At 41.0% G+C, this 12,329-nt stretch overlaps 1 protein-coding gene across 1 annotated transcript; it reads left to right on the forward strand.

The window, feature by feature from the left end:
- The first annotated feature begins 8,859 nt into the window (after positions 1 to 8,859).
- On the forward strand, positions 8,860 to 12,168 carry LOC135838135 (staphylococcal secretory antigen ssaA2-like). Its single transcript, XM_065353722.1, has 3 exons — positions 8,860 to 9,018; positions 9,357 to 9,459; positions 11,156 to 12,168. The coding sequence occupies exons 1-3, from the start codon at positions 9,001 to 9,003 to the stop codon at positions 11,731 to 11,733; spliced, it is 699 nt and encodes a 232-aa protein (XP_065209794.1). The 5' UTR covers positions 8,860 to 9,000; the 3' UTR covers positions 11,734 to 12,168.
- Positions 12,169 to 12,329: the final 161 nt, after the last annotated feature.

Raw genomic sequence — 12,329 nt, forward strand, 5'->3', positions numbered from 1 at the left:
ATTGGCCAAAATTGACGCGTGTTTTCTTTCTTTCTTTCTTTATTTTTAATTTAAAAAGTTAATAATCGAAGTTTAGCTGTTTTTTTTTTTGTTTTTTTTTTTTTTATATATCCGAAGAAGTATCCAGTTCGAAGAGAAGCTTTATAAAATAGAATTACACCCCCTACACCCCCCCCCCACAATGCCTCTTTAATTAAAGTGTGGGGTAAGCGTAGAAAATGAAAAAAATGGTCTGGAAAACCTGGAAAAGTCAGGGAAAATCATTTCCAGAAATGAGTGGACACCCTGCTTACGTACAATCCATAGACATACGAAATACGATACATATGTCTTACTTTGACTCGCTGTTGACGACACTTGTATTCCCATATAATACGAGTACCTAGGTACTAGGTATAGGTATATATTTACATTACACTATCGCACGAGTGTACAGTTGTACTGTTGTACTTGTATAGGTGTTCTAGGGTGTACCATACTCGTATTCATGTACCTACCTAATGTAGGCTATACTCGTGTATGATGGAAAACTTTTTTTCGTTGTTTTCCCGTTGAATATTTTTCACGCCTCTGTCGCATGATAGAAATAGTCCTCTTCCTCAAAAAATTTTTAATCCTCGAATTTGGTCCGTCCTCATCGGGAAAGCGCTATTTTAATGTTTTCGGTGTGCCTCCCCCCCCCCATCTCAACGATGAAAGAGTGAAACTTGGTCGCTCCTTCAGTTCCCAAAAATAAAATAATTTGGTGTAGGTAATTGGATGAGTCGAACTAGCCAAGATCAAGTACCTATTGTTTAGAGAACCGAGGTATTGGGCTCAGTAGTTGATCACTCTCGGCGTAAATTGCCAATCGCCATGGTGAAAAAATGAAACATCCAACGAGTAAGGAGGTTTTTTCTCGAAGAGCAGTCACTCGAAAGAACTATAAAAAGAATAGGTTAATTCGATTGAAAAAAACTCAATTTTTTAATTTTTTCAACTTCGAAGGTCTTTATGGTATGTAGGTTACCAACATTAGCTTTGTTCTTTTCGCATTTATTTTTTACACTAGTGTAGCTTGGTGTATTACACTAGAGTAGGTGGTGTACTCCACTCATGCACCACTCACACCAGTGTATATGGTGGTGTAACATTTTATTTGGTGATGTTTTTTTCATCCCATTTTTGTTATCATCATCACTTCCGATAGTTTGTAAATAGAATGAAATGAGCTTTTCTACAATTTCACTCTCCATTTACAACTTTTCTTCAATAAATTAATTCACATTTGAACGCAAACGCAAACACTTATCATCAACAATCAATTCAATTTCAGTGTGCATGGTGTACACCATCTACTCCTCCTCCAGAGCAGGAGTAGATGGTGTATGCACCAACTTCACCAATGCATTACACCAGAGTACACCCGACTGAATAGAACACAAACTTGCCTGCACTAGTGTAAAAAAAAATGAAAAGAACAAAAATCCTACACTTTCTACACCAGTGTACACTAGTGCAGTAAATTTGTGCGAAAAGAACAAAACTATTGTTGGTAAGGGGGACTGAGAGTATTCTGCTCATCAATTTTCATCTTTATCGATATGTTTCATCTTCGGGAGCTTCATGCGAGTGGACCAACATCTTTTGGAGGACCAAGGGACGGATTTTCTTGAAAATGCAGTTATTTAGAAATACTCTGCTTAGAAATGAAAGGGGTTAAAATTTTTTTTACAGATTACAATTTTTCATTTCGACTCGGAGCTGGTTTATACGAGTATGTAGACTATGTACGTACATATGTAATGTCTTAAGAGAATCAACATTATTTGGGAGACCGGAGAAAGGTTTTTCTTGAAACTGCGCTTATTTAGAAAGATTCTGCCCATAAATAAAAAATTTTCAAGATAGTTCCGCGGATATAAATTTCTTACCTACATTTTTTCATCTCCCCCAAATTTTGGGGTTGGGGGGGGGGCTCCATACCAGAAAGCCGACAATGCCAGTGCCAACATCATTTAGGAGTCCGATGAAGGGTTTTTTTTACTAGGGGCAGGGGGGTCAATGTCGAGGAAAGTTGTTTTTTTTTTCTTGAAAGGGGGGTTGTTTAAGAAAAACTGCGATGTAAAAACAAAGAATTTTGATAAATTGAACTTAATTTAGAAGTTTTTGATTTTTGTCAACTAACCGCGGTCAGCAGTGTCTTGCCAGTTTGCAGATCGGACATGTTTCACGAAAATCGCTGAAAGGAGGGGGAGGGGGTATTTGTGTTACCTCTCCGAGTATACGAGTATTATCCTCTCACTGAACGCGTAAATTTGAAGATGTGACGTCGAACTCACGTTATATTTGACCAACTTGAAGTATACCGAGGATTTCTTCGTTTAGTGAAGTAATTTTCAGTTGAACGAAAAACGAACATTAGCGAGTAGAGAGATACGTTGAAATAAATACCTCTACTGTGCAATCTTGCGTGTGGGTGGAAAAAAATGCAACAAGTGACGCATCTCCGTTATTTGGGTAGCATATACCTACTCTTATGTATGCGTACCTATATCGTTTGTTAACGCGATGTTCATTTGATTTTAGTGCATAGTGCATACCTATTACTTACTTACCTACCTACCTACCTACCTACCTAGTACCCACTTATCTAACTAACTAGTAGATATGTAAGTACAATGTCCAATAATTGTCTGCGTAGCTGTTGTAATGTAACGATGACGTTGGTTGGTGAAAAATGAATGAAACGCGACCTGCACGCCATCCATCGCCATCGTCATCGTCATCTTTTATCCAGCACCAGCGTGCGCCAGCCAACCAGCCGTTTTACAAATTCAAGAAACGTCTCGGAAAAAATAGGTATTTATAATATTCGGCGGTAATACGAGTATAGCGTATTTATGGCTTACGATGGCCGGCGAAGCGGGGCTCGGTAAAATTTCTACCTTTTAGCTCTTCTTCTCCGTCTCCTCCCTCCTCCTCCTCCTCCTCCTCCTCCTCCTCCCCCCCGCCCACAACACACACCGCTCCAAAGGGGACACGGGATGCGATGTTGTTTCGTATATTGTACTCGTAGTTGTCGATTTCGCGTAGTGTCAAAGCGTATTTTCTTTTTTTTATCTCCCGTTTGCGTGTTGAGCAAAGCTTTTTCTCTCAAGTCGCGAAGCATTTACGAAATCCGCCGTCGTCGCGTCGCGTCGCGTCGATTTTTGAAACAAGTGTCGCTAGTACAGTAGCGACACCCGCTGCTCGCTCTTCCTTCCTCGAAATACGTCGTCGTTTTATATTTTAAAATTATAGTCGCCTCAAAATTTGAATATACTCGTACTCGTACTCGCATTATTTGCGCTCGTACTCGTTTTCAGCATTATGACGTAGCGTGTCAATGCGTATTACGTAGGAACGTACAGTGTACACGTAGGTAGAGGTAAGCTGTAAGCTGTAAGAGCATTTAGGTTGCTCTAGCTCATACGTAGAGCCCTGCGCCGCCGCCGCCACCGATTTTTCAAACATTTTTCAAGCCGCCGCCGCCGTTTCAAAAATTACTTCAGCCGCCGCAGCCGCCGCCGAGTAATCTGCTCGGCTGAGCCGGCTCAACTCACTCAATCAGCAAATTTCAGGAGGATTTTTCGAATATTTTGACCTTTTTCAAAAACAAAAATCAAAACTTTTCGTCATTAAAAACAGCCAATCTTTTCAGCTTGGAAAAAATTGGTATTTTCATTTGAGAAGTTGAATTTGATTGTGCTTTCCAATTTTTATTTTGGGGTAATTTTAAAATTTACGAAAAATTACCCCAAAATTTCAACTTTGTAGCCGGCTGAGCCGCCGCCGAGCAAAATTTTGGCAGCCGCCAAGACCTTCGGCTGGAATCGGCTCCGCCGCCAGCCACAGTGCTGCGCGTACTGTAGCCGCCGCCGATCATTTCGCTGTCGGCGCAGGGCTCTACTCATACGTGTGCGTACTGCGTAGTGGTCTGAAGCAGAACTTAATTTTTGTACGATCGAACAAAAGAAAAAAACGTTAAATGCGTATGTATGTATTTGTACTTACTACTTAGACTCGCATACTCATTGAGCCACGGTACAAAAGTTGTCTCGAATGCGACGAAGGTGGTTGAAAAGTGGTGAAAAAATTAATGGACACGTACTTACTCGTACTTTGTTTTTTCCTTTAAATACTTACGAGTAATAGTAAATAGGCTACCTAGTATCATCATCATCATCATCATGTCCGACTTTTTAGCTCCAACCTCCAATCTTATAACCCTTTTTTTCTCAATTCCCAACCCCTTTCACGAACCATCATCGGCAGTGTCAACTAATGATTAAAATAATAGAGGATACCTTGGTATTATTATTATTAAGGTATTTTTTTTAAATTTTTTTAATGTTATTTGTCATCATTTGGAAGCTGTTGGTGAGATCTTTCTAACGATATCCCATTCGACCGAGTTTTAAAACTTGTCGACACAACTTTTCGCATTTTTCTTTTCAAAGAAATTACTTTTGAAAAAAGCGAGCATCTCCGCCTCATCGTTGTTGCGAGTAGTTATCAATTTAACGTTGTTTTATTTGTTGTTTGTTTTCAGGTGAGTTTGCGGGCGACGTGATACGCGTATTTTGTCTAGGCTGAGGTATACGCCTATACGCCATACGGGTATACGAGTACGAAGTACGACATACTCGTAGAGGCTTTATCTTTATTTATTCGTCGCACGTTATTCGACGACGACGACGACGACGGTGTCTAGCTGTCTACGACTGTAGCCGTAGCCGTACCCTTACGTAAGTACATACATATCTTAAATATATGTATGTAGGTACTAGGTACTACGTAGAAAATTACCAAAAGCAACGGCGAAAGGATAAGGAAAGATGCCGCGTAGCCAATTTAGGTATTACTCGTATATACTCGTATCTAGGTAGGTACATATAAGTACAATACGAATGCGTCAATATAGGACGTAGAAGCCCTTAAAGTACATAGAGTGGAGAATGGACTGAAGACTGGAGAGTGGACTGCGGATGCGGTTAACGAGTAACGACTAACGTTCCGTTCGTCCGACAACACCGATTGCGTTTGCAGCTTTTCGAGTGTTTTTTACCTTTCCCCGCGGCGCGGGCGCGGCACGGCGTGTCGGTTATCTTCGAATTCCTCGATCGTAATCCAATTATCCAAACGTCACGTTTACCAGCGCCAACTTTTTAAATATTTTCCAAATTACGAGAAACGCGCGGTTTGCAGGCAGGCAGGCAGGCAAGCAAGCAAGCCGGCTGGTTGGCAGATTGGCATCAGGCTAACGGGCTAACGTTCGAAGCGTGTCGTCAATCCTCCGGGGAAATTTCCTATATGCCGAATAATGTGGTTTCGGGAAAATGTGATGGTAATGGTAATGGTAATTGGTATTTGTTATACCCGTGTCCCGTATGCGGTATGCGAAACCGTGCCCATACCCCCATAGCCCATAGTAGCGACTGTTGCACGTGAAAAAGAAAACCCCCATCCGCGCATCCCTGATTGGCGGTTTTACTCGAATGATGACCGAGGCGAGCGATGGGTTGCGCTTGTATGGTTTTGAAAACATTTCGCGGGTCTCGGTCATTTACTCGATTAGTATTCTCGATTTAAAGGGAAAGATCAAACATTTCCAAGTTGTCAAAAATTACAATTTTAGAGTTGATCGAGGTCTAGACGTGAATTTTAGCCCTGTAAGTCATCTGTATAGGGAGTCAGGGGTTCGCAATATGACGTGATTCAATTTTTTTTTTTTTTTTTCAATAGTAGTACCGTAAGGTGAAGTGACTTTGATAATTTTTTTTTCTTTTTGGCGTGAAAAATTACCCGACAGTTCGGGAGGGGAGGGGAGAGGAGAATTGTATCGTATGCTGTTGTTGCGCCCCTGCGTGGTTATTTAAAGTTTTTACTCAACTTTATTCCTACCGCCGATGGGCCGATGCCGATGTAAATCCAAGAAACATCGATATCAAAGCCACCCTCCAAGTTGTCGCCCTCATATAGACTGACACCATTTTCCAAGTTTGAGCGAAATCGGTCAGCGCAAAGTCGAGATAACTGAAAAAACATCGTTAAAATTGAAATGACGTTTACTCGGCTTTTTAAGAAAAAAAAAATCCAAATTCTCATCAAAAAACCTAAAGATATAAATATGGTCTGAAATGTTTTTTGGGTTCGTTTCGGGTACGAAAAGGAATAGGTTTTTAAAAAATCAAAAAGTCATATTGCGGGGGCAAATATAGCTGTAATTACTAGAAAAATTTGAGGGATGATTAATTGGCACAAAAAACTGACGAAAAATTGTTTCGCAAGAAGTGTACCGTTGGACGAGAGTGTTCGCTCATTATCGGTATTGCCAACCCCTCGAAAAAATTATCATTCTATCTCAATTTGACCTCTCCGCTGGCAAAAATATGTAGAACGGAGTAGGTAAGCTATACCAAAGTCACCTCCTCCTGAACAGTAATTATACTTGTAAAAAAAAAAGAATGAAATTGAAGATTTGGTTCAAATTCGGGTTATCGTAGAAAATTATGAAAAAATAAATGTCGCGCGGCATCTTGGTGTGAGAAACATCATTATTCGTAGTTTTTTTCTGCGATTATTGCACCTGTACAGAAAGTTTGCGATGAGAAAAATTTACGAAAAATGTTGACGAATGGCGTTTTGTGAGAAATCTAACGAGCATGCTTGTAAGTGAGCTTGAAAAAACCGGTTGAAAATTCGTACAGAAAAATAAATTTCATTTCTTTCCTCAGAGGGGTTAAGGGTTGGGCCTCTCGCATACAACAGACAACACGACGAGACCGCTGCATCGAGTCATTTAGCAGATTCGCCGCCGCTCTATATGATGTAGGCTATGTAATGTACGTGTACGTACGAATGGTAGCGTTACTTGGCGCCGTGTATTCCACGGTAACGCAGCGCCTGTCGTTAGTTCATTATACGAATTTATTAACACGTCGATGTATTCGTACTGTAGTCCGTAATGTTTGGTAGGGCGGCCGGGCCGGGCCGGGCCGGGGCGGGGGTACTCGTAGCCGTAGCATTACCTCTGGGTTGCTGTGTAGTGTGTAGGTGTACTGTGTACGCCTGTACGGTGTAGTTAGTAACCAGTAGTACATGTACATACGAGTATAATGGTGTTGTACATTTTAGCGAGTGCAATTTTGCATTTTTGCATATTCGCCACAATTGCAGTCTGAATTAGGTACTCGTATCGAAAATCTTTCCAACCAAGTGCCTAGTGCGTAGTGCCTAGTGCCTGAGCCTAATTCCGGCATATTGTGTAAAGTATAAAGCGCTGGTCGGTGAGCTTAAGCGATAAGCTGGTTCATCTCGCTGCTCGTCCGCGCTATAATTACGTGGTCATTCGAATTTCCAAGGCCGTAAGAAAGATGAAAAAAATTTCGTACAAATAATATGTATGATGCGTCTTGTTTGATCTCGAGTGATGGTCTCAAAGGTACGGTGCGAACGGCGTGAAATGAAATAGGTACGTTTAATCGAACGTAATTTTCATCTTTCTAAACAGTTCCATTTATATGCGACCGCGTTCAGCGTACATACTCGTATGTAAGAGTATCTCGAGAATGATTTTATTTTCTGCGCGAAATGATCGCAAACGCGAGTGCGAGTGCGAGTGCGATTGCGATTGCGAGTTCTTTTGACCGAAGCCTATCGTGTGGGGTTAACTCGAACTCCCTTCGAGTAAAGTAAAAAACTACGAGTATAAGTCGCTGGCAGTATTTTTTTGAAAACCGCCAAAAAATAAATTTTTGCCTCGATTTTTCGTTCGAAATTGTTTCTCGATTTCCGGACGCGTTTCACGCGTACATACTCGTACGTTTCCCTACTGGTCAATTTCTCGATTCTGGGAGATGAAAAAGTAAGAAATACTCGTATAGGATGGTGCGCGTGTCATGTCAAAATTCAAAATTGACATACGCATACTCGTACGAGTATGTGTTGCGTATGCGCAATTGTGTACAACTGTACATACCTATATATCCGTAGACGGGTTCGTGATGCCGACATATTGTGAATATGTGAATCGGTTGGTAAGTAGAGGTACTAACTTACTCGTATGTAGCCGTAGCCTACTTGTAGTGGTGTGAGAAAATTGACATCAAGTTTTGTTGTGGAAAATTGAAACATTTATCGCCAGCCAAGTTTTCATTTTTAGGAAAAATTACGCACGCGTGGTTGTTTTTTTGTATCACAATTCACAGCCGATCGCTCGAGGCGTTTCGCTCTAAAATGTCTGTTTTCGCTGGTACGAGACGAGTACAAGTAGTAGTGGTGTAAGTTAGGTGTGTCTGTGTCTGTGTATTTGTATTTGTAGTATGCGGATCCAGGAACCAGGATCTAGTAATCGGATCGTTCATCGTATGCAAGAGCAAGAGCCATTGACCAGCGCGAGCGCAGGTCCAAGCAATGGCGGCATGCGCATTTTCAACAACTACGAGTATGGAGTATGCAAGGTATTCTGACTGATCGCTGATGATAATTTATGCAGATTAGATTTTCCCGACATGGGGGCGACCGCGACAGTCCCAGTCGGCAGTGGAGAACTGGAGATGGCGCCTTGTCACCTATCCGATGTACTATGTAGTATGTATGTACCTACCTACACATGTGTGCACCCTGCACCTCTGGGTAGGTGATGGGTATTTATTTATGTATGTAGTGTATCGCTCTGATTATGTAACTGGTTCGGCTGCATTACGAGTACGAGTACGAGTACTCGTACGATGAACGAAAAACGAAAAACGAAAAACGAATACGATTGACGACTGAAACCGGATTCGCGTAGACACGAGCGTCACTTCGCCTACCTAAACCTACCTATCTAGCTTTTCGTTTTCGTATATAAATTCAAATTTGACCATCGGCTTTCAGTCCAACATATTTCCTACTCGTTTGCGTGAGTTTTTTCGTTTACCTATTCTCTCGTTCCTAGTTACTCGTTGCTCGTTGCTCGTGTTAAGCATTTGAAAAATGGAATCGTTCCTATACGTAAGTACATTACCTATATTACATTTGTATTACATTTTATTTGCGCATATACGTATAGTCGTATACCTATTACCTACCAAGAATTTTTATTATTTGTACCTACCCGAATACGAGATTTGTACTAATTTTACGTAAGAATTTTGTTGATTTTCGGTTTCCATTAAGTAATTAGTATTATTTTTTTATCTCTTCGGTAATACAATATTTCTAATTTCTGATCAATAAGTCATCGTGTAATTAAGTAGTACGTAGACGTACCTAAGTATATATTATTTTAAATGGAACTTTACAAACTTGCGTACGAGTACGAGTACGACTAACGCGAGAAAATATCGTAGTGTGTTTTAGGTTTGTTCGTCTTACAAACGGCGACGGTTCTGGCTGATGGCAGCAGCCGTGCTGAAAGGGATATCGGATTGACTTCGTCTTTCGCCAACAACAGTACGTTACTTTACTTTTACTTTTACTTTTACCATAACCAATAATTAACCATAGATAGGTACATTTAAAATTATTACGGCGCATTATCGTTGCGCTTGCGAGGCCGGTCTTCGTGTATGTAGCATTGGTAACCGTGTGAAAATTCGGTTCCCAACTTTTTTCGTCAGATTTTCTCAACTTTTTACCCCCGATCCCCTTTCGCCTCTCCCGCATTTTTCCAGCCAATTAGCCGGATGCGGTTCGAACAAATTTTGAAAGCCCGAGTTGGAAGCAAAAATGTCGATTGATTTGAAATTTTCAAAAATGACGCTTTTGTGCAGTTACAAAAATTTGAATTGTTCTATTGCAAGATTGACGTACTGAAACCAACTCAAAAATGCGCACTTTTTTGTCGTTACCTATTTTTCGCGTTTTTTTGAAGGGGGGGGGGGGGCTTTTGGTTTGTGAAAATTGATTTTGACCGAGCGAAGCGAAGGCGAAGGCTTTTGAAAATGAATTAATCTTTGGAAGTAAACCAACATTATAAATATGTATACCTATATTTTTAAAAATGCGAAAAGTCAATTTTTCTACCATCTATCAGTTTTGGTCGGAGAAAAAGAAAGAAAAATGATCCGAGTCGAGCGAAGCGAAGGGCGAAAGCTGTGAAAAATTAATTAGCCTATTCGAAACGCAAAATAATATCGTTCTCGATGCGAAAATTTGATTTTCATGGCTTCGACACATTTCTAGTTTCCAGGAAATTACATTTCCAAAACCACCGAAACTCTCAAAAAATCGCCATTTTTCATGTTTTTAGGACTAAATTTTATGTGAGATATCAAAAAGAACCAATTTTTGCAAAAATTAAAAATTGTCGACGAAAAACGTGTCCTTTTTTTGGTCGGTATTTTCGCAAAAATTCTGACTTTTTGGCAGTTTTGACTGGAACGAAGAGATCTTATTTTGGTAAATTTCAAGCGAAACGACATTATTTTCGATTGAGAAGTCATTTTTTCTACTCTTAAACTTTGGTCGGATCGGAGAAAGGAAAAGGAAAATGATCTGGCATGGCATGAGAGAAGCGAGGTTGAAATATTTTGAAAACGAATACCTAATTCGAGAAGTGAAAACTCGTGGTTTTCGGTGATTCTTTGATTTTTCTTCTCAACTATTCCAACACGTTTTCTAATTCACCCAATTTATCCCCAAAATTCCCAACATTTTTCTGTTGCTGGGAGGGGGAGGGGGAGGGGGAGGGGGAGGCGTCCTTACAAGTCCCCTCGGGCACGCCTCTGATGTAAGGTAAATTTTTACAAATTAGGTATTTGAGAAGAAGAATGGCTAATTACCTATACCTACGGATAGGCGGCTAAAAATAATTGGTGGCTAGAATACCTAATTATACCTATTCGTCAAAAAACATATGTATTCCGATAAAATGTACTCGTACCTTAGGTATTTTTTTGCAAGAAGACGTGGAAATATCAACTTTGGTTTAGGTACGTAGTATTGGTAGTATAGATCGTACATGTAGTCGTAGTGGTACGAGCAGGGTTATTAACTATCTACTCTTTTACCTAATAGTATGTACCTACCTATTGGCTATTTAGCCCTATACTCGTGTAATACAATAACTAATGCGAGCTATGTATTATTGTTTGTTATGTTGTTGCTTGGTTGGTGATTGGGTGAACGCGAACGCGAACACGAACAGATAAGCAATACAGCGGATATAGCAGTCTGTACCCGAACAATCAATTCGGAAGCTATCAAGCGAGTTCTTCGTTCGGAAAAATTGCCAGCCCCAGCGTCGGCGTCGGCGTCGCTCCAGTAGCACCTTTGAAACCATCGTCGGCGTCGTCGGTAGCCGCTGCTCCGTACTACGGTAACTCGCAGTACGCGTACCAGCCGTACAGCGCGTACAACGCGTACAACGCTTACCCGTACTCGTCGTCGTACTCTTCGTACCCGTACAATTATCCGTCGTCTTCTTACTACAACTCGGGCTACTACAACAACAATTACTACCCGTACAACGCCGCCAGCGCCACCGCCACCGCCTACAACAACCGATACCCGTATTCGTCGCCCTACTACTACGGAAACAACTACAACAACGGCCAATACTACAATAATTACAATTACGACCAATACTACAGATCCGGCTTCGGACCGGCTCCGGCTGCCGCTGCGTACTCGGCGTTCCCGTACTCCGCGTCGCCGTACTACTCTTCACCCGCCGCTTATCCTACCGCTCCCTCGGTCGCCGAGTCTTCCGAAAAGAAGGAATAATCGCCCCCATGTCCCATGTCCCATCTCTCTTTCCTAGCACATAGTACGTCCTACCCTACGTGTACGTCTACGTAGTACGTACTACGTACATCTATGTACCTCGTACCACATCCAACTTCTCACTGTTCAGTATTCACTATTCAGTAGTAGCCTATACCTAATTACCTACCTTCCTGAGTACTCGAGTATACTCATTTACTACATTTGTACGAACGCTCCTGCGAGTGTATTGTACTCGTATTACCTACAAATACATATAGGTATACCTATCAATCGATTTTTCTCGCACTTATTGCAAGATTTCACTCGTGTTTGTTTTTCATATGGTACGGTGTATGTAAATGTTAAATGTACTTATTATGTGCCTAATATACCTACCCCTATAGGTATCTAATTTTGTTCTCGGCTCATTCAAATAAAATCATTACTTACCTACTTGTATTTTGGTTTCTTTACCAGCATTCGTAACTCGTAGGTACGGGTAATATCAATAGGTTTAGGTACTCGATAAATCGTCCAATTCGTTATTCATACTCAAAATTTCAGCGAAACCGGCCAAAAAAAAACACGTTCGATAGCGATTTTCTTCAATTTCA

This window comes from Planococcus citri, chromosome 2, assembly GCF_950023065.1.
Source record: "Planococcus citri chromosome 2, ihPlaCitr1.1, whole genome shotgun sequence".
NCBI lineage: Eukaryota > Metazoa > Arthropoda > Insecta > Hemiptera > Pseudococcidae > Planococcus > Planococcus citri.

Bases quoted from the DNA above. Each gene is read 5' to 3' on its own strand.
- LOC135838135 (XM_065353722.1), top strand. The intron at 9,460-11,155 runs GTACGTTACTTT...GAACACGAACAG, and splicing joins TTCGTCTTTCGCCAACAACA to ATAAGCAATACAGCGGATAT.